General features: G+C 38.3%; 1 protein-coding gene across 1 annotated transcript in view; it reads left to right on the top strand.

Moving 5' to 3' along the window:
• Positions 1–23,048, top strand: part of DCHS2 (dachsous cadherin-related 2) — a 94,364-nt gene that overhangs the window by 55,730 nt on the left and 15,586 nt on the right. The window contains 9 exon segments of the mRNA XM_056490751.1: positions 525–700; positions 1,017–1,116; positions 6,499–6,656; positions 7,770–8,604; positions 9,520–9,759; positions 13,487–13,621; positions 13,843–14,052; positions 15,952–16,809; positions 21,451–21,555. Coding sequence (XP_056346726.1) covers positions 525–700; positions 1,017–1,116; positions 6,499–6,656; positions 7,770–8,604; positions 9,520–9,759; positions 13,487–13,621; positions 13,843–14,052; positions 15,952–16,809; positions 21,451–21,555 — 2,817 coding nt within the window.

Raw genomic sequence — 23,048 nt, 5'->3', positions numbered from 1 at the left:
ATTAGGAGTTAAACAAGAAGATTTAAAAAAAACCATGTGGTTATCTGTGTTATGAGCTTTGGTCAACCACAAATCTCCAGCTATATTGGGTATGGCTAAGCAAATAGAGAGAAAATTGGTCAGATTTATTTGCTGGGTTTACCAGAATATATGGGAGACATAAGGGTTTATGATTAATGTATATAATTAAAAAAGACTCCCTGTCCTGGAGTGTGGTGTAGGCCAGATGGATTTCTTTGGAAGGTCACCACTTTGGTTCATACAGTTTTATACCTTGCTCTGGGACACCTAGCATATAATAAAAGATGTCACAGGGCACTAAAGTGCATATATAAAACTGTGGTTGACGGAATGTTTTTGCAGAATGGGGTTTGGAAAGCTGAGGTTTTCATGTCAGTGATCAGGTGTATCAGAGGGCACATATCATTATTTCACATGAAATTAAATGAATAATTGCACGTGCTGAGTGCTAGCATACAGTAAACGCCTAACTCCATTTCTCCCCCCTTTTCCTTGGCCGTCAGGTGAAATCATAAACTGGGCGGCGCTGGACCGCGAGGAGCGGGCGCAGTACACGCTGCGGGTGCTGGTGACAGACGCGGGCTGGCCCCGGCGCAGCGCCACGGCCGCCGTGCGCATCTCTGTGCGCGACCGCAATGACCACGCGCCGCGCTTTCCGCAGGGGGCGCTGCGCCGACAGGTGGGCGGGGAACAGCGAGCGCCGCGCCCCGGGAGCTGCGGGTCCGCCCAAACCGGGGCGCTGCACCCTGCCAGATCTAAAGGATAACAGGAGCATTATTCTGTTCGTGTGTGCAGTGGGGTCCCTTCTGATTTCCGACCTCCGCACCATGGAGGGTTGCTATAACTCTGTTGTTTAACCATTACACTCGCTATAAATATTACTAAAATGGAAAATGGACCAGCAGCTAAACTCTTGTGTTATGGCAAGGGATTTATTTTAAGAGTGGCTTTATCCATGTATAATTGCAAATCATTTATAAACTGCTTGGTGACAGGTTTTGGAAGGGCAGCCATCAGGGACACTTGTTACCACCATCTTTGCAAAAGACTTCGATTCCGGAAACAACAGTGTTGTATTATATTCGGTAGAATCAGGTAAGAATTTAAAGGGTTATTAATAGCAAAAGATATATTAAAATAACTAGCATTTTAGAAAAGCTGTGTATCATACAAGGTTTTGTGTTCATTTTGTGCCTGGTAGAATAAAGCTGCCTTTGTAAATAGAAATCAGTACCATCATGTGTCTCACAAAGTATCTAAGAAAGTGCAAGGAGTTGTCTTTCCTTCCTTCACTCTTTTCCCCATCTTTCACAGGGTTTAGTTGCCTCTGTGGCTGGCCAGAGAGTGTTCAACCAGCATTCAGAAAAGATTAGGACCATGATCTTGTACCCTACAGTTTTGTATTTCAATCAACTGTTTAACATCTTAAAGGAAAAATTATCTCCCTTTCCCATGACTGGTTGAAAATTTTCCTGCTAGAATAAGAGTTTGTGACAGTCTGAGGCAGGGATCCGAGAGATCAGCAGATAATCTGGGCAAACAATGAGGTTTGTGATTTTAGTTCAGGTTTCACCCTTTGTTTAGCACTGTGTTAACCTGACATAGTGTGGCCGCTTAAAAACACTTCTCTTTAGTTTTCCCCATAATTCCTACATGTAATAGTTCACTTCTGGGGTAAGCTGCAGGATCCAGTTTTATTTGCAGTGAAATTAATAACAGAGCAGTCCTAAATTAGAACTTGAGTGGGACCTGGGGCATTAATACCAGTAGGAGACATAGATGAGATATCTGATTTTGCTGCATACCACTTGCACTTTCATGAAAGTGAGAACTCCATCTGTAAACAGGAAGGAAAACAGGTCTGTTCCTCCTGCTTTCCTTCACTATTGCTTCAAAACAGTAAGAGCTACCAGGAACAGAACTATTTCTTTTTTGTTTGGTTTCTGTTCTATTCTACCAGTTTAATGTAATCAATACTTTTTAAGCTTGTAATTTGTAATCTCTAGTAATTTCCATGTAGAGTTTAGTGTTTCATCAGAGCAAGAAAACATTATTCCCTTAATTTGGATATAAATGACTATATATCCCAGAGGGATTTGGATCCTATCTTAGACTTCTGCACTGTGAATAAGAATATTCTGCACAAAAAGATTCCCTTTGTGAAAAAGGGAATGAGTAGTGTGCAACCCTTTGTTTGAAGACTGATGGCTAGGAAGTACAGGAATTGTTTTCCAGGGGTCTCTGCCTGTTCATATATGTAACTATATCCCCTTCTTCAAACAGCACATTGGATTTTCTACTGGCTTTACTGTAGAGCCCCAGAGGGGAGTAAGTAAAAGTTCAAATTATAAAAATTACTAGCAACACCAAATATGACTCGTCTTGCAAAAGCTGTCTCTGGAAAGAGCAAAAGGATAAAAACAGCAGCAAACACACCCCCATCTCCCCCGCTTTTAAAATGTAAAAACCACTAAAAAATCTCTCCCAGCCTTGGAACTAGATATTTTCCTGATAAACAAATCCAGAAACAGCTGAGCTTCTCTGATAGTAATTTTTGTTGTTGTTAGTTGGCTCACAGCCTTTAACATCTGGTCTTCTGTTTCATGGTGAAGTTTTTGCTTGGTTTATATTTAAAATAGTATTTTCTAGCTCTGGGACATTATTTGGTACTTAAATATGAAGAAGAAATATGATCTAATTTACAGCCGTATTTTTTAAACAGAGAGATAGCAGGTTAACTGGAGAACTCCATGCAGACCAATGCTTTCTTCTTCAGTCATGGGACTGCCACAAGATCAAGGGCTGCAAGTGTCGGTGTCAACTGTTAAGCTTGTAAATGTTGCTGTGTAATTTTTAATGTTTTTGAGATCTTAAGGAAATGTCAAGGTAGGAGCAATATATTATGCTACTCAGGAATGTTAATGACAAATGCCAACAAAGTGCATGAGGGAAAACCTGTAAAAGAACTATGAGGTTTGCACACCAGATGAATTTTAGGTTCCAGGGAAGTGTTTCCTTCAAAATGCCCTTTCCTTTTCCTAGAAAATCAATGCACATTGCCCTTTAAAAATGTATGTGTATGGAAGTGGGTGGTCACATGATCCTACCTCCACTTCTGTGTCATCATTAGTTCAGAGGGAGGTTAATCCCAGCTGTGTGTACTATTTGTTCATTAGTGGTGCTGGCAGTTAGAAAGACCAGATTTGCTTGGTCTTCTTTATGACTGTCAGTAGGATAGACTATAGCATTTATAACAGAAATTAGTGTGTATTTATAGGGCATCTGGAACTACTGCTTTGTGTATTAAGACTAGCACTGAAAGAGGCTTTTACAGTTATGTTTGGAGCAGTTCCGTGAATGCAACATTAGCCGTTTTCCACATAAGTGCCAAGAGAAGCCTAGTTATACTGTTAACATGCACAAATTGGCATGCACCAGTGTGTCCATCTGTCTGTGAAAAAGTCCTTGTTCTCTAGAATGAGTAGCAAGCAGCGTGCAAGGGAACATTCCTAGGCTTGCAGAGGGCTACATTTCTGCAGAAGCCCTCATCATGTTCAGGTTCCTTCAGAGCCATGACATTGCCTTCCTCTTTTTTGTTAAGGGAAACGACTTTTACATCGTCTCAAAGGAGGAGGGCGTGGTCAGGCCACTAAGTATTTTCATACCTAGGAAAGAAACAGTTGTTCAGGGAATTAGGTAAAAATACATAGCTAACTATCACTGTGTGCTGAGGTCACTGATCTCTGAGAAATCTCTAGCATTACTTTGTATTCTGCTTTCTGGGCCATTTTGCCTAAATGCCAGTTTCTGTAAGGCCTGAATGTTCAGCCAGCCAAAGTTCACATGCTTGGTGTTTCTCAGGCCACCTTTTTTTTTTTTTTTTTTTTTTAACTTCAGTTTCTGTGATCATCTTTGAGAGCACAGAGCTGAGAGAGTGTCTGAGTTTTGGAAAACCTCATGTAAATGAAAATGAAATTCATGTAAATTAAAAATTTAATTATAAAACCCTATGTATTTATTGGCAGGTTACTTTTGCAGGTTACTCAAGAAGAGATTGGGGCCCTTACAGTCTAGTTATTGAAAGATTAAATTTTTTTCCTGTTCCATGCTTCAACTGCTCTTTCCTGTTTCCTTATTTCTTATCCATTTCTCCTATACTTTCTTCCTTTTCTCCTCAGATACAAAGGGACATATTTAGGGTGTATGATATAAGCAGCAGTTGTCTGATTAGATGACTTATGGAGATGAGAGCCAAGGAAATGTTTTTGGAAATGCAGCAAGAATGAGCTCTTAGAACAATAACTGACATGCTGTTAAACTTATTTATCAGTATAAAAGTTTTTTCTGACTTTCAATCAAATGGCTACACTTGGAATACATTTCAAAAATAGATTGATAAAAATACCAGAAAAATAGACATGGGGCATTTCAGTTTTGACTGCTTTTATAGTGTGGTATTAGATAAAGAAATGAAAATGTGAAACACTTACTAAATGGAAGTCCCAAGGGATTTTTCTTCTATACAATGTCTCTTTCCAATATTTTCAGACTTGTTTGTTATTTTCATTGCCACCAAAGTATGCACAAAACTATTTCATGCAATATTTGAATTAATTTGCAATATTTGAAAAATTTGAATATTTTAAGTATAGGTTTTAGCAAAATACTGAATATATATGCATGCAATTCACATTATGTGTTTTGTTTCTTGTATCTCCTGTGAATTTTACTTAGCTGGGATTTTGTGTCATGAAATATTATATGAAACAAAATAGCAGATCTGTGACTGTAGACATGCTGTTGGGACCTACACCAGGGAAGTAAACCAAAAGCTATTTATGAAAACAGTAATATAGCAGCATTAACATTTCAAAACTACCATGAAAAAATGCAAAATGCAAGACTATCTCATTCAATATAACTGTCTCTATATATTGTTTCTTTTTGTTTGCAGTTTCCTTGTTAGTGTTCCAGACAGCAAGACTCTACTCAGAAGGATCTGATTGAGAATTAGAAAGCTATATTCACGCAAAAAATAGCAGACCAATGTTTTCTAACTATTTCGCTAAGTGCTTTTTCCTTCAAATGTTACAGGTGCAAATATTTTACAGTTGCAGATGATATAATTGGATACAGAAGTAAATGTCTATATGTGCAGTTAACTAATTTGAATGTGCAGATTTGGAGAATGTAAACAGCTTCATGCTCACTTAGGTGCCAATGCAAATATAGTTCTTTATGTGTGTTTTGTCTACTACATCTGCACTGAATTTATTCTTACCGTGGTTGCTTGCTGCAATAGCAGCTGTTATGCTGCATGACTTTATTTAACCCGCTAGCACACCTTATTAAAAATTCACTTAACAGAAGGCTGTTTGGATAGTATTCTAAGAGAGAAGTACTTATAACAATTGTGATTTTTTCAGTTTCTGGTGATGTATACAAAGTAATAGATACTTTCCCATTTTACTAAAATTTGAAAGTAATTTGTATTCCATTTCCTGAAAATGGGGGAGCTATGCATCAATCTCTTTTCCCAGGGCAGGTTTAGGTTGGATATTAGGAAAAATTTCTTTACTTAATGGTTTGTCAAGCATTGGAACAGGCTGCCCAGGAGGTGATGGAGTTACCATCCCCAGAGGCATTTAAAAGATGTGCAGACATGGTGCATAGAGACATGGTTTAGTGAACTTGGCAGTGTTGGGTTAAAGGTTCCACTTGATGATCGTAAGGATACTTTTCAACTTAAATGATTCTATAATTCTAAGTCACAAAGAGCTATTTATTCATCTGTTGTAAAATTATTATTTGCAACTCTCAAATAAATGATGTGGCTGCAAGTAATAACTTTAAATAAAATCCATTTATTATTAGAGTGCCACCAGTCGTTGATGAAAGATACAAGCATAATTTCCAATATTCACATGTTGTTCTGCAACAGCTTGCTTTAAGATTCTAGCTGCCCTCAACTGGCTTCTGGTACTGAGCACAAGCAGGGCAGGTGGCATCACTGCAGTCCCAGTGTATCATAGTTGTCAACAGTGCTCTTTGCTGACCCCGTAATCTGTGAGTCACAGGAGATACTTGACCCTTTGTGCCAGTTTGGAGACTAAGACTTAATTCTTTCTTTGGCCCTGTCTGCCTAGATTAGAAGTAGGAGGACCAGTTCTGGGCTATCTATTGCCCTCCTAATGCACACAGCATTTGTGTGAGTAAAGTTGGTACAAAACTGGACAGTTGCTTTAGTACTATATGGAGTTTCTCTCCATATTTTTCTAAATTCACATTAAGTGATTTATAGTAACTGTGTACTCAGTGGAGGAAGAGGAGGTAAACCAAACCAGAGAGATCCAAATGAGTGCAGCAGGTTCCTTTCCTCAGGGTCCTGCTCTTTTTCGCTGTACATTACAATGTTCAGTACTATGGTGGCAAGCTGTTGCTGCTTTGCAATAACACATATCCATTTTTACCACACAGAAGAGGATATAGGATACTTCCAGATTGATGCTGTCAGTGGAGAATTAAGAACAACCCGGCCTCTGTCACATGCTGAGAGATCCGACTACAGATTGATGATCACAGCCAAAGACCAGGGGATGCCTTCACTTCAAGGATGTGCTGCTATTTACATCCAGGTATTTATTTATGTTGTACAGATAGAGCGATTATGTTAAATGCTTAGTTTCTTTGAAGAAAAAAAAAAAATTGTAAGATTGGGAAATAAACTGGAAAAAGGAAGGAGTTCAAAACTGTAAGCACCTTGTCTTATGATAATTTTCCTTAGCCGTTTTTCTCATGAGGGAGGAAATGAGACAGCAGACTTATTTTGATTTGTTAAGAATGTGTAACAGCATCCTGGATCACCTTGCAGGTAGATGATGCTTGTGATTTAGTAGGAGATCATGGAAACACTGGAAATAGGAGGAAAATATCCAGGTAGGCAGAAAAAAACCCCAAATATCAAGTAGGAGTGAAAATGAGGAAGACAACAGACTTTTTTATTTTCTCCATTAAGTTGCTTTCTTTTCTAAATTCTGTCTCTATAACCTTGTATAAAGATATCTCATTTATTTGTGCTGGTTTATACAGAGCTGCTCTTCACGGGAGTGTGATATGCAGCATGTTCTCATTCCATAGCCAGCCACCTGCTGTTCATCAAGCTACAGTGGGGCTGCTTTTTCCAGTCTTTGTCAGAGGCTGAATGTCATTGAGGCTGCTATTTTCAAGTCACCCTAAAGATGGTTAATTTTGGATTGATTGTAGTAGCATACATCAATACAGGCAAGGCAAATGCTGTTCCCACAGTTAAAGAGTATTAAAAGACTCCTCTCCCTGAGCAATGGGAGTAACAACAGGTGATGAACTGACCGTAACCCCCATTCCCTGTCTCCCTGCACCCTTGGAGATGGAGGTAGAGCTGGGAAGGAGGGAGGAGTGGGGCGAAGGTGTGTTTTTAAGGTCTTATTTTACCTCTTATTATTCTGCTCTGATTTTGTTAGCAATAAGTTCACTTAATATCTCTAATTCTAGTCTGTTTTGGCTGTGATGGTATTTGCCGAGTGATCTCTCCTGGTTCTTATCTTGGCTCATGAACTTTCATTATGTTTTCTGTCCTCAGTCCAGTGGCAGAGGGGAGTGATAAAGCAGCTTTGCTGGTACCTGGCATCCAGATAGGGCCAGCCCACTACACATTACAATATTCATAATAACAGTGGGAAAATATTGCAGTCTTTGTGTTTTGGTTGCAGGTGATCCCACTTCCCAATGGGAGATCTGGCTTCTCACAAGACTTCAAGCACTTTGTTGTACCTGAAAATTTTAAACCTACACAAGTGTTGGATTCTCTGAAGGCACCAAGTAACCATCTAGCACTTAACAGGAAACTGCATTTCAGTATTGTTGAAGATGATAATGTTCATTTTGAAATAGACAGCTTGACAGGAGAACTTTATCTTTCCAAGGAGCTTGACTATGAGACAGATTCACACTTTCTTTTGCAAGTTATTATAAAGGATTATAATAATCCCCCTCAAAATAGCACTCTCTTCCTAAGTATTGATGTAGAAGATAAGAATGATCATTCTCCATATTTTCAAGATGACTTTGTAGTGATTGGCATAGAAGAAAATGTACCTGTTGGCACTCTAGTTTACACATTCAATGCAAAGGATGGAGATGGCAGTTTTCTGAACAGCAAAATAGAGTATTCCTTAGAAATTAGTAACATGAGTGAAAATCAATTTCTTATTCACCCTTTGTATGGCACCTTGACCACAGCTTCTTCGCTAGACAGGGAGATTACTTGTTCTGTGATCTTGACAGTGTTTGCAGAAGACCAGGCAATAAACCTGACTGATCGTCGGCTGGATTCCCTGGCTGTGAAAATTGTTATTTTAGATACCAATGACAACAGTCCCAGTTTTATGTCTTCACCTCTTTCCTATGTCATGGAGAATGTGGAGGTGGGCTTCCTTGTACACCATGTAATTGCAAAGGATCCTGATGAGGGAAGAAATGGACAAGTTACTTATCACATTCTTTCAGGCAATGAAAACAAAGCATTTGTACTGGATAAAATCACAGGTACTGTAACTTCTCTTCTCTGGGGTTTCTCATGTTGTGATTCTCACAGTAACTTTGGGAGTGCATACCGTGCAATAGTGAAATACCACATTAGTGTGGCACTCTGCCCAGGTAACTGTCCTCAGGGGTGATTGCCTTGGGCAGAGCAGCACACAAGCAGGGAAGTACAGCACAGAGTGGTCAAGCTCTGTGAGACTCAGCTCAGAAATTTTGGCATAACACTGTTACTGTGTTGTGTAGATGTACTGGGGCATTGCACTAAGGAAGGCAGGAAGAAAACACTTGCAATGAAATACTTCATTCTGATTTGCCATAATGCATACTTAAAGCATGTGCACACATGTATGTTATGATATGTACACATGAGGAAAGGCAAAGTTGAGATCGAGGAATCTGCATTACACTGTGGGTGCAGTGTGTGCAGTGGAGGCTCAAAGTGCTGATGAATTTAATTCTTCAGCCCTCTGAAATTTTCTAGTTTCTAACTATCATACGATTTTCTCACAAATGCAAATATCACCTTACTATCTGGTTCTTAATCTGGTTCTTATTCTGATTTTGAATTCATTAGATGATGCAGCTGACACTAATTGTAGAGGTCTTAATTGAATATGAGTTACATGCAAAAGAAGACAAATATATGAGTTAAATAAAGTTTAGAAGTTAAACCCAAAGTTAGATAAAAAGCAATCTCTCAACTTCACTTGAATTTTCCATGAATCTCAATTTCCCTGGATGCCAAAGGCAGTATTTCTGGGCCAATTAGCACTGTAGAGGGAATCACAGGTAATGAGTGACTGCAAAGTCCATAAGCCTTGTAGCAGGTGATGCTACACTGAAGCTGTGAGTGCTGGAGCAACTAGGATCCTAACCTGGACCAGGATACTTTTAAAAAACCTTTTCTCTTTAAATTAGGACTCTTAACTACAGCCCAATTTCTAGATCGTGAGGTTCAGGAGCACTACAGTTTGACAGTCATAGCTCTTGATGACGGCAGCCCAGCTCTCTCTGCCACACAAGTTCTAACCATCACTGTTCTTGATGTGAATGATGAGACCCCAGTATTTCTGAAGCAAGTTTATGAGACTGCAGTTCTTGAAAACCAAGATCCAGGGGAGTTTGTCGTTAGAGTGGAGGCTGTGGACCGAGATGCAGGTAATTTGTGGCCTTTTGCTCATAATTTACTTTTGGACCAATCCAATCTTGATGCCTTGTGTGTACAGCTGTTGCACTTTTCCCAAGGTAATGTATGACTTTTGAGCTTCAAAATACAAGTTTTGGTTCAGATTCCCAATCTTTTATTGGAGCTTGGAGATATTCTGACTTGCAGCTCTGATGGATATATTAAATATAAAATGTGTTCTTGGCAACGCAGCATATTGTATGTTTCTCATGAAGAGAGCCAACGTGTTCTGGTTATAAACAAACGTACAGTATTTAACTCAAAGGTAATATCTAAGCATTTTGTTGCTCTCAATCAGAGCATTTTGGATAGTTTTAATGCAGTTCACTAGTCAAGAGTCTTGGATTTGTAACAGAACCAGCAAATATGCACTCATCTTTTCTGACCAGAGAGGGGCACTGTCATCCAAGATTTTCCAGTTGGTTGAGATGTGAAGGGCTTGTGGAAGCTGCCCGGGATTTTAAGTAGGCTTTTATATGCTAGAGTGTTAATGCATTGCTTTTCAAAAATACACAGAATGGATGAATAAGATGTGGGGATGGTTTGTCTCCTCAGTCAATCACATGTAAGGACTAAACCTGAGAAAGTGTGCTAAGCAACAGAAGATTCCCTCCAGTTCTTCAACTACCTGCTCTTTTGAACTGTCTAAAATGCATAGCATATGATGTTTCAGGTATAACTGCTGGAGTAGTTATACAAGATCTGTGTGATAAATAATAAAATCTGGAAAGAGAGTTAAATATTACAATACTGCCATCTTTGGCCCAAAGGTAGTCTCAACTCTGTGACTGACTTCATTTTTACTGTGACTTCACTTTCTGTACTTTCTTTAGAATTGTGTAAGATTGTGCTATCCTAATAGCAGATAATGGAACTTGTTAGCAGAATAATCTTCTGTATTCAGTAAGATTTGTAATTTTAATGTAGAGCACATATTGATTAGAAAAGGCTGATGTGAGCTCAATAGAGTTATTATATAGAAAAGACATTTCCCCACAAGTATGTAAAGTATTTAGAAATTAGGAATGGATATGTTATGTCTGTTATGATCCCCATAACAGCTGAGCTGTACTGCAGTCTGCCTCTGTATCTTACTTTTCAAATATTTTCTTTCTTTTGTGGATCGCTAAAAAGATGATACTTGAAGAAAGGTTTGCAAGATAAAGGAGACAACTGAGAATTTACTTGAATCTTGCTCCCTCCTTTTCCATCACTTGTATTTTTTTCACGTGCTGTGGGAAATACAGCAGAAAGGAAAAGTCCAGAGCAGTTAGTGGGAGGGAGTCAGGGTGGATTGGAAGGGCATTCCAAGTCTACTGAGAGGCACAGTGTGTGCCTGCCTGTGCAGACACTTTGGGCTGGAGCACTGTTGCAGTTGATGGTTCCTTCCTGTTATTTTTTTTAAAGTACATTTTCCAGTAACCACAGTCCTTCTGTTGGGTCTTTTTCTCCCATGTACATGGTTTGGCCCCAAGTCATGGGTGTGTAATAGCATTGTTTCAAATTAATATTGAAATGATGTTCATAATGTAAGAAAATTCGATTTATATAGGAGTCATAAATATAATGCTACTCTCTTATGGTTTTGGAACATAATTTTTGAATCAGATGACTCCTGTCATGGTGTTCTTTTTTTTTTTTTTTTTTTTTTGTTCTTACATATATTTATTTTCACACACTCTTTAAATTGCAGTTCACATCCCAGTAATATATGCACAGTCTCAGTGGAGGACTTTCTCCCCTCACACTTTTTTGTTCACTTCATATGTTCCTTGAGTCACCACTGGGAGGAACCAGTTATTATCAACCTTTTGTTTTATTTTCCTTTCTATTTCCTTCTCTGTGACTGGAAGAGTGTCTTTTTGGGGGGAAATCACAAGCAAAATCACTGACTTCAGAATGGCTTTCTTTCAAATGAATATCCCTGAAACCATTTGTTCAGCCACCTCTCTCCTCCACATTACGACCCCTGCACTTACTGCATCTCTATATTGCCTGACTTTGGGAGCCTTTAGGGAGCCCTCCATGGCCCTCACCCCACCCAGGTTACATCTGACAGCTCATCATCAGTAAATGCAAGTGTAAAAGATGTTAACATTGGAAAATATGCATGTTGGAAAAATATGCATGGGAAAGCAAAGATAAAAGCAGCGTATTTAAGGTAAGTCAAGATTTTTTCTTGAGGTAGATGAGATGAGACTTGAATCTGGATTTGGGACAGGGGGGATATTTTTTATTTCAGTTTGTAATTTCAGCCCCTAAAATGTGATCAGTGCTATTGAATAATTAACCAGCAGGTTGGATTGAGTGAAAATGTGCTAGCTGCTCTGCTCTGATGTGTGAATGTGTAGAGTCAGCATGCTCCTCTCCTGGACACGGCATGCAGCTTTTTCCTAATTCTGCTTTACAATCCTAGCAGTTGCATATAGGAAAGGAGTCAGTAAATGCTTGGTAAATAAATGTAATTAAGATGTCAAATATCTGTGTTCTTTAAGGTTTCAAAGTTTTAACTTCAGCGTTGTGTGAATAGTCAACTTGGATGGCACCCATTCTTTTTCAGCACTGGTTGGGAATAGTGTCCATTGTGGAATCTGCCAGAGAAGGCACTGGGCTGAAGAAGCTCAATTGCAGGAGGCAAGAAACTAATAGTATCAGACCTGCAGCTTTGTGTGGGTTTTTTTTTTTCCTGTTTTTTTTTTTTTTCATCTGTAGCATACTGGTGATAAAGGATAGATAAATGCAGACAGAACTGTGAACAGCTTTTAAAATGTAGTTGAATGTTATCTGATATGGGCAGATCAGATAAATATATGCTTGTAGCCTTTGAAAGTGTTCACCTTGATTTGTCTTCACTGATGTGATTTTTCTTCCTTCTTCTGTAAGGCTGAAAGGATTTCTGTAAGTTGTTTTTCTTCCTGCTGTTATTGTATGAATATGGCCTTCCTTTGACTTAATTTAGGTGAAAATGCATTAACAGTAGTAATTATCTTAATCAAATTTCTGTAGCTCTGTCAGCCACTTAACAAAGCTATTCAAAGGCAAATGAAGTCAAGTAAGTTAAAAACTGTAAGCTCTGTTTTTCCTCTTGCATGGATGTTTCTGCACCTACTCTAGTGCAGATTGTCTTGTGCTTGACTGCAGCAGATTAGAACAAGCAGGCAGTGTTTGACATTTAATAGGAGTTTTCAACTGACTAGATGTGTCATGTAAATTGTCCCTGCCCTACTAAAGGACTAATTCTGGGTGGGAAGAACACAGAAGGGTTAAATGAGGGCACAACATTCAAATCTTTTAGGTATAATGTAGGTTTAAAGGTAATGAAAGGCTAATTAAAGATAATAATATGTGTGATAGAGATGACATTATATTTTCCTAGAGAGGATGTTAAAACTAGAAGAAATGTGGGAGGAATTATCTTACAACCATAATAGGTAAGAATGTTGAGTCTCATTTCCTGTTCAACTAAGGTGAGCAACTTTGAAAGAAAGGTTTCTAAAAACTTTTACAGTTTTAGCCTGTTTCCTAGAGAAAGATGGGAAGGCTGATACCCCTGCATTATATACAAATGGTAGGTCTGATCAGGAACAGTATGGAATTGTCATTTAGAAGAACTCGGAGGGAGAAGAAATATACAAATAAGTAGACCTGAATGTGAGGAGTGAGACTGTGTTTTACTAAGACTGCTGTTCTGTTTTTAAGGGCTGAATTCCTTCCTTCAGTATGAAATCTTACCCGGAGCTGGTTATGAGAAATTCAAGATGAACTCGGACAGTGGAGAACTCACAACAGCTGCATCACTGGATAGGGAAGCCCAGGAGGTTTTCAGTATTAAAGGTAGTAGTGTGAGATATCTATGAATGCCTCTAGAGTGGGAAGTGAGTGAGGTGTTACTATCAACATTACTTTTTTCAAGCCTTCTGAATTAAATGCAATTGAGAAGACTTTCCAGCACAGAAGCATAGCGCATAACTCTCCTACTCTGATATTATTAAAGAACATCTATTATTGCACCCACAACCACTGAATGAAATTTGCTTTCTTTTTATTGATCTTAGTTTTGGTTCGGGACAGTGGAACCCCATCACTGTCAAGCACAGTGACAGTAATCTTCACAGTACTGGATGAAAATGACCACTCTCCTACATTTCTTCTTCCTCCCTCTGAGATCTTTATTCCAGAGAACCAACAGCCTTCTGTTATTTACATTATTCGGGCTGTAGATATGGATGCTGGCAAAAATGGAGCTCTACGATACAAAATAATTGGTAAGTTATATTCCATCATTTTGTTAGTATAAATCAGGGAATATATAAGCAGCAGCATCCAAGTTTGAGACTAGTCTTGACTTTACTAGGCCTCCCTAGTTCCTATTTTGTCCACGTTTCTTTTGTGGGGAAAAGAGATCTTTCACCCTTTTGTCAGCACTAATAAGCACTCGCCAGGCATACTTTCATTCTGCTTTCTGGATTTGGAATAGTGCAGAAGAGAAAAACAAAAAAAATACCGAATGCTGGAATGAGGCATTAACCTTGAAGGTATAATTTTGTCCTTTTTGTTATAGTTGTAGAATTCTGAATGTAAATATACCCTTGAAAATATACCCAAGAATTAATTGAATTTTATTTATTTAATGCTATTTATTAAATTTTATTTTGTGAGAACTTCTTTCACCCAGCAATTAGCAGTGTCATACTTGGCTTCCATCTTGCCAAACTCTCCCTGTGTCCATTATGCCAATGTAAGCTCCATAGCTGTTCAAAGCCTGTACAAGTTTGCTGTGCTTACTCTGGTTTGTGGCTCTCAGCAATAACTCAAGTGTAGGCAGAGGTGAAAAATCAACACTTTTTTCTTTGAAGAAACAGTTACGAATTCCTTTCTTTTCTTGGTTTTAATGTAGAGATCTTCTATGCCATTTAATTTAGTTACCTTTGGTCTTTCTGCATGTGTCCAAGTTTGGACAAACTTAGGGAAAAAAACCCCCAGAAGAGCTCCCCAGGAAATAAACCCCCAATTCTTTATCCCACTGGACTTAAGAAAAAAATATTTCACTCAGGGGGAAAAGTGGAAAAAACCTATTTATTAACACATACAAGAGAAACACTTCCCAGCATAGACCCAGATGACAAAAAAAGTTTTCACCGAGAGAGAGAGAGAAACTTGGACGCTTCGATCTTCACTAGAAGGGCGAAACGCTTCTCTGGCCGGTGTCCAGAGGCAGGCCGCAGGGTCCCTCCGGAGCTGGTGCTGATCCTCGGGAGGTGAGGGGGAGAAGGGAGAGGGGGAGAGAGAGAAAAAGAAAAAAAACCAGCCGGAATAGCCAGCAAGCCTTAAACAGCAGCGAGCTAAACCAAATAATTAAAGCAATATAAAGCCAAAAAATCAAGCGAAAAACAGCTAACTAACAAACCAGGCCAGGAGCCACCACCACAGCAGCAATAGCCACAAGCAGCAGCAGCCAGAGCCAAGCAAGAAGCCGCGCCCCGCCCGAGCCCCACCCCCTCCCCTCCCCCCCCCCCCCAAGCGAAGCCCTTAAGCCAAGCCTGTGGCAAACCAAGGCCAGTCCACAGAGCAGAGCCCAGGCGGCCCCTCCCCCGGGAGCAGACAGCTTCATGGCCAAGGGGGGGCAGGGTGAGGAGTCAGTCAAAACACCAACCCAGGACAGCATGTTATAAAGTTTGTATGCCATTCACTGCTACTAAAAATGCTGACTTTTCAGTTTTCTGCTTCTTATTTATTCCCAGTGCCCCTAAATCATGACCTTGCACAACTCTTGAATTCCAAGAGATGGAAGGAAAGAGAACAAGGAGCAAGCAATTACAGTTGTCAGCAATGCTTTATAGGTTGGGAAGAGGTCACTTCATGCAGCAGCATAGATGCATGAGCTTTTATAAGGTGGGCTGGTTTGGGAAAAAGGATATGCATTTGGCCAATTAGCCAGTCTGTAAATTGATATGACATTCTGCATTTGCTCTCCTTGCCACTGACTGATTATAATGAAATACAGGTTTTAATTTGTATGAGAAATGAAATATGTGAAAGACACATGAGCACACCAGCTGTATGAACAATTGGACCTTGTTATTGCAATTAGCAGAGAGTATTCACAAGGGTTATTTTTTAAAAGTAGTTGTTTGTGATATTTTCATTTTTTATGTGTTTGAAAGGTGAAAATGTTGGAGAACACTTCACTCTAAATAATACGTCAGGCAAGCTGCTGGTCACTCGTAGCTTAGACAGAGAAGACATCAGCAATTTCACTCTTGTAATTGAGTGCCATGACCTAGGCAGTCCCTCAAGAAGCTCCACTGCACAGCTCTGTGTAACAGTGTTGGATGAAAATGACCACAGCCCGTTGTTTGCAGAGACCCAGTATCAAATCTCAGTGACAGAAGACCTGGAGGAAGGCTCAGCCATCCTGGACCTCTCTGCTTCTGACAAAGATGCTGGTCTGAATGGTGAAGTTATGTACTCCATCATTGATGACACCTATGGAGCATTCGCAATCGACAGTGTCACAGGATCCGTCATTACTACAAAGGCACTGGACCGGGAGACCAAGTCCCAGTACACATTTAGGGTTGTGGCAAGTGACTGTAGCACCTATTTTCCAAGGAGCACCACTGTCAGTGTTGTGGTGCTTGTTGATGATGTCAATGACAATGATCCCATTTTTTCACAGAATCCTATCAGGATCTTTGTGCCTGCTGAAACTGCTGTGAATGAGACAGTAGCCACTGTGAGAGCAGAGGATGCAGATCTGGGATCAAATGGAGCTATTATTTTTAATTTGATGATGGCAGAAACTCTATTTCAGATTAATGTGAAGACAGGTGACATCATTCTTCGGGAGCCTTTGGCTTCCAAGGACTTCAGTACCCAGCTGCTAGTGACAGCATCAGATCGAGGCATCGCACCTCGAACAGCCACAGCTGTGGTCATTGTCTTTACAGAAGAGCAAGAGGAGGTGATCTCATTCAGTCACAGCCTGTATGAAGCACATGTGCCTGAGAACAGTGCAGCAGGTGGGCATGAAATCCCTCTTCTTGGAGTTGCTAATCTCCCCTCCTTTTGGAATGGTAATTGTAATGAATAGTATAGGGAAACCTTTTTTTTCTGTGCAGCAGCAGGGAAAAGCTAATGTGTATGTAGCCAATATCCATTTGTCCCTTTTCAGTGCACCAGCATGAAAAAGATGCAGTGGAGGAGACATTGTCTTCAGTGGGTTCATTCATTCAGCAAAATTACGTTAATGATGGGTGGACAGCATTTACTTGTTTCACTGGGCAGTGCACACAAGCTCAGATGAGTTGAGTGTTGGGAGCCAGTTGCAACCTGGCATTTCTTGTTTTCAAAATACCCTTCACAAGCTGTAGTAGCTTTCAAAAATACCTTACTGAAGTTTTGGACTTTGCAGAGTAAGAAGAAAGGGCAGTAAGAGAAGGTCAAAGGTATTGGTACATGGTCACTTGGACAGGCTTCCAGGCTTCTACAGTGTCTCTCTAGGTAGAGGCTGCACTATGTAATTCTACCTGTAGACACACCAGATTCAGTCACAAGGTGCTTACAGATTTATTTGGATTTGTTCTGGATATTTATGAGAATTACTGCTCTACTTTTTATCATTCAAAAAACATTAGTGTCTATCCCTCCAACCAATTAGATGTTGTATTTTCTGCAGGGATTGGTTTTGTCCTGATGAGGGGCAGAAAGGAATGCCATTCCCATATTTCTGTCCACGAATCTCACTATTTAATTGGCCAAATGTATATAGAGATCTGACCTGCACTATATTCTCAATTCAAACAGCTCATGAGGTTCACCTTGAACAAGTTATCTTTGTTATAATTCAAACTTCCCTCAGTAAAACAAAAGCAGTATTCCTTTATATCCTAATGGGTTTGTGAGACTAGTGAATTCATAGACACTGAGTAACAACCTGTGTATTAGATTATGAATTAGTAAATAAGAAATGTGTTAGTAATTTTGGAAAACCAATCAATATTCTTGGATGATTGCAAACAGGAGAGAGAACGAAGGATGAGGATGGCTGTTGAAGTAATTATGGCTGTGGTTATTCAGAAATTCCCTTGTGCTTGTTTGGGACTACAACCCAAATTTTCAAACTGTCTCATTTAACAAAATTAATAAAGATCAGAGCTTTATATCAATAGATAAACTACTCTGATTGTAGATTTTTTTAAGTGTAGATCTGTTCCTTGGTCAGGCTAGAAAAGCCAGCCCGAAATTACAGAAATGCCCCAAGGAACTATGGTATCAGAATGCTATTGTGTTCTCCCATTCATTCTATAGAAATATAATTAAGATTCAATTTAAGTTGTTTTGATTAAAGGAAATTTAGCAAAGCTTCAGGGTAAACAGGAGGGTTTGATTGCAAAATGTTAGTTTGTGTTTAATAATACTTCTATTTGCTAAGAAGATCAAATTATTTTAAGACTATAAGAGATTTTACCAAATACTAGTACGGTTTGTCTCTGTTTATACTATGTTCCTTTTTCCATAAGCATAAATAAATATAAAATATTTTACATTTCAGTGGGGAAGAAAAGCACGATTGTAATTAAAACTCTCATAGAAGTTAGCCTATAGGATAGATGTGATCCTGAGACCCCCTATGAATGTGAATGGTACCAGTGTATTCTGTCCAGGGAAGATTTACATTACATACTGATTATTTGTAGAGCTGGTACTAATAAATGTGGCTTTTCTTCATAATTTTATTTCTTCCTTAACTGATGGATGGGAAAAATGCTATGTTTATTTTTAAAATAATAAAAAATGTGAATAATATAAATGATAAAAAACCAAAGCCAAGGGTGCTTAGATTTAATTTAGTCTAAACCCATTAAATGGGTAAGTGCCTCAGGAACTGGTCCTTGTGGTCACATTTTCTTTACGTGTTTGACCTTCATGTTTAATGACCTTCAGAAAACCCCATTTTTCTATTTTTTAAAATTTAATATTGAATATTTAATTTCTTTAAATATTATGAACTGTATTACAGCAGGCACTTAGAAGCTAGTCAATAAATTATCAAGTGACTATGCTCTTCAGAGGGTAAGAAACCTTTATTATTTACCCAACTTTTAGCTGAAGGGTTGTTTGCATAATAGTTCCTTGGAGACAGATTCACCAGTAAAACTTCTTGACTCCTCTTTTTCTGTTTCTCTTAGGTATCAGATATCTATCCCCTCATTCTTTAAGTCACAGAATCATAGAATGAGTGAGATTGGAAGGGACCAAAAGGGTCATCTAGTCCCACTTCCCTGCTCAAGCAGGGTCATCAGAGAGCACACGGCACAGGATTGTGATCAGACAGTTCTTGAATCATTATCTCTGTGCTCAGCTTTTCCTTTCTTGATAATTAAGACGTCTGAAAAAATAATGGCAGGGATGAACACAGGTTAGATGGTAGAGGATGGGTAAAAGAGACTACTATAATGAGGACTGAAGTAAGAAGAAAATGCTACAGTGATACAGAAGCTCAGTATGATGCTGGTATTAGGACATATATATATAAAAACCCCCACATATATAAAACATATGTGTCCTAACACAGAATTCAGCAAATGTTTTGAGTCTGCAGGTGTAATGTTGGGATCTAGGCTGTATAAACAAGTTGGAGATACTTCTATATGCAGTCAAACTGTCTGTGATTAAACGGAAAAAACCCTGCATTTACATATTTTACATCACTCTTCATGTCTTTCAGTATTTTTAACTAATTCAGAAATGCTGAGCATTTCAAGCCAATCTGCTTTCTGCTTTTAACCTGATCTCCCTGCTGCCTTGCTCTATATTCAGTGCTGATATCAGCCTCAATGTGTTTTGCAGGGAGAAAGCTCCATTTCCCTGATTTTTCTCTCTTTTAAGAGCTACATAATGTGACCTCTGCTTGAGGCAGCATCTGAATTGCATGTGATCGAAATGGCGAGCTCCAGCAGAGGGGCATTTTCTGTTGCTCTTTATCCATGTAGCACCTGTATAAGTCACAACTGACCTCACACTTTGGTCATATTTTTTTGACATTGTACTTCAAACTTCACTGTTTGGAGAAATCATTTTCTGTGAAAGGTATCAGAACACAAGAGATTTGTTCTCTGTTAAAAAGAAGTAAACAATTCTATCTGTGTGAAAAATGTGGAGCTTAAAGGATTAGGATTTGAAGACTCAGAACAACAGTGTATTAACCTTACGTCTGAACAATAAGGATTCAAGTAGAAATGCTGATGCTTACTTTATTTCTGGTAGTTTTTCTTTTTAAACAAGCAAACAAACAAAAAGATGCAGACTGTGTAAAAAGATAAATGGGATATTCTTCAGACCTTGGTTTTTTTCCTTATCTTTAACTCTGCTCTGAGAATATTGTGAATGATTGTCCTTGCAGTTAACTGTAGCAAATCAAAGTTGCTTGGCAATGAAAATTCAGCCTACAGCCCCTTATTTTAGTTCCTAAAAAACTCAGTATTCATATATCTGTCTTTATATATTGGACAGATGGATATTGATTCCAGAGTTTTCTAGTAAATATCTTAGAAGTATATTGACAAGGACAGAAAATCGCATGTCAAATTGGCATACTTTTGCTATTGACAGACAGATTTTGAGAGCAAATAGTAAACCCTTAATAGAAACCCTTAATAGAAAAAGTCTGTTTTTAAAGAAGTAATATATAACTGCTAAAATAAAAAAGGTATTGGATCGTTGCAATAGCAATGTTTCTCTCATTTTTCATACTAAAGTATTTTCCTGTGGCATCCAGGACACTGAGTATGAGCAGTATGTCCTTTGTGATATAATAAAATAACTAGTTGCCTCTAGTGCTGTTTGAAAGAGCTCAGGTTGCCCCATTCCATCACAGCTGCATGGAATCAATTGCAATTTAATTAAAAAATTAAAAAATCAAAATCATTGTCCATATATGCTAGACAATTTCCTAAGTCACTTGAAAAGAATAATTATTTGGAGGTTTTGATAATGCCTTTTAAACTTGCTATATTTTTGTTAAATGTTTTGATTCTGAGCAGGATAATTTATTGAGTTCCACATTTTCCCTTTTTTTTATTCCAAACAGGATATTTATTTCATGTCTCCTGCATTCTATATTAAATTATTGGTCTTTTCATAGAATTTGAATTCTAGGTGAATTGACACATAGCTATGCACATAGTTTCATCTTTTCTTTCTCTTTGTCAAAAGATGGCTAATTATAATTCTGAAGGATATTTAATTTAAAATACTGTTCAAAAACTCGAATCCTGATAAATGGAGAAAAAAGAAACTCTTTCTGTTCATTGGTGGGTGACATGATACACCAAAAATCAAAAAAATTAGATACGATTTCAGGTAAGAGAGGATTCCAATGATTCCTGTGAGTTTGCCACTAGGAAAAGTTAAATCTCATAATATTATTTAGGCAGGTAAAGTTGTTATCAGATATGTAATTTACTGAGGAAGGAAGGATATACAGTTCTTTGTCTATGAATTTGAAATATAGGAAAAAATAATGGAGAATTATTGTCTACTAAACTAATGAGCATCTAACCTAGTATACTGCTGTGCATCTGCTATTAATACCAATACTATTAAATTAGAACAGAACCTTCTTGGGTGGACATGATGAAAATGTCTTATTGATTCCATAGGAAAATCACTTCTAACAGTAGAAGCCTATGAACACAAATTTACAGAAGACATAAAATACAGCATCTTCAGTGACCAGGGAATATTCTCCATACACCCTGTTACAGGTACATTTTATAATTTTTTTCAAGTGTCTGTGTGTGTATTTTGGAGCATTAGAAAGTTCCTCCCACAAGAACAAGGGCTAGATATCTTAAGAGTATCCCAGAGTAATAATTCTGTTCCAATGAGCAAGTAATTAGTAAATCTGCGCACTGTCATAAACCTGAAGTAAAAAGAAGTTGAATACCAGTATATCTGTTTAAAACACTCAGTTCTTATTTACTATTAATCATCAGGTGTTGGGGATTGATAAACTACTGCTTTGTGATCCAAGGTGAGATTCCATCTTGTTTCTCATCGTATAGTTTCCCAAAAACTCAGTAAACACTTCTAATGTAGATGCATTAGACTCTTGTTGATTTTAATGCTTTTTGTTTCAACCAAACTTCAACACATTTTAAAGTCGTCTGTTTTTTGGTTTGGTTTTTTTTTTTGTGATTGTATTTGTGCTCTGCAGCAGTTCTTCTTTCACCTGCTCTTCAGTCAGGAATTCCAGGTGCAGAAAAGTGTTCCCTGTGAACATTTACATGCTCTCCACTAAGGCTTGTGAGAGAGCACAGCTGCTCTGGTTACCTCTCAGCTCCTAAACATCTGCCATAAGTTTGCCTTCTGAATAGCTCCAGTCTCTCTTTTAGGGATAGCATCTAGACAGTGTAAGCAGTTTTCTTCAGAAACAGTGTAAATAATTTTTACCCTTAATAAATAGCTTTATCCCTGAGTTTCTGAAGGCTTTAACCTCTGATTACCCTGATGTCTCCAGGCATCAAATGGCATACTACTAAAATAATTTTTTTAGATGAGGGGCGCTTGAAGTGCCTACTTTGGATTTTCAAGTTCTTCTTATTTCACTGAAATAAAACTAGAGAGATTAGCCTTAGAAAATGTCTTAGACCTAGACAGGTTTTTTGCTAAGAAAGTGAACCTGCTCCAATATCACCTTCAAAAAAAAAAAAAAAAAAAAAAAAAAAGAAAATTCGAATGGGATTTTATTTTGTATTTTTTTATCAAGCTAGGCTGAAAAATGATGCTTTGAAGAGTCTGGTAAATGCTGTCTTCACAAACATGAGTGGAATTTCTATAGCAGTAAACATGTCACAAGTCTTCTTTTGAGACATTTGATCCATTGTGGTTTCTTCTCTTTCCTTTCCTCTGAAGCCTTTCTTCTGTTTCTTAGAAAACATTAATTGAAGTCCAGCCATTAATGACTTTTTAAGAGCAGTGCATACATAAGCATAATTTTGACACCAGTAATTCTCCACCCGTTGCAGAAGTATTTTGAGCTGTATCAATGCTATGTCTGTAATATATGTTCTGAACAGCTGAAGGTCAGCTCTGCTTGCCTTTTCAAGCACTGATGTTAATTAACCACACTTTGGAGAAGACTTTCTACCTCTGTAATTTTTTATTATACTGTAGAATTGTAGAAAGTAGAGTAGGAGGTGGCTCAAAGACATGAGCTAGTCTGTCCTCCGATGCAGGAGGGGAATCAATTGTGCCA

Source organism: Oenanthe melanoleuca, chromosome 4 (assembly GCF_029582105.1).
Source record: "Oenanthe melanoleuca isolate GR-GAL-2019-014 chromosome 4, OMel1.0, whole genome shotgun sequence".
NCBI classification, from domain to species: Eukaryota; Metazoa; Chordata; class Aves; order Passeriformes; family Muscicapidae; genus Oenanthe; species Oenanthe melanoleuca.
Note: the sequence above shows the minus strand (reverse complement) of the source record. Positions and strands in the feature narration are given on the sequence as shown.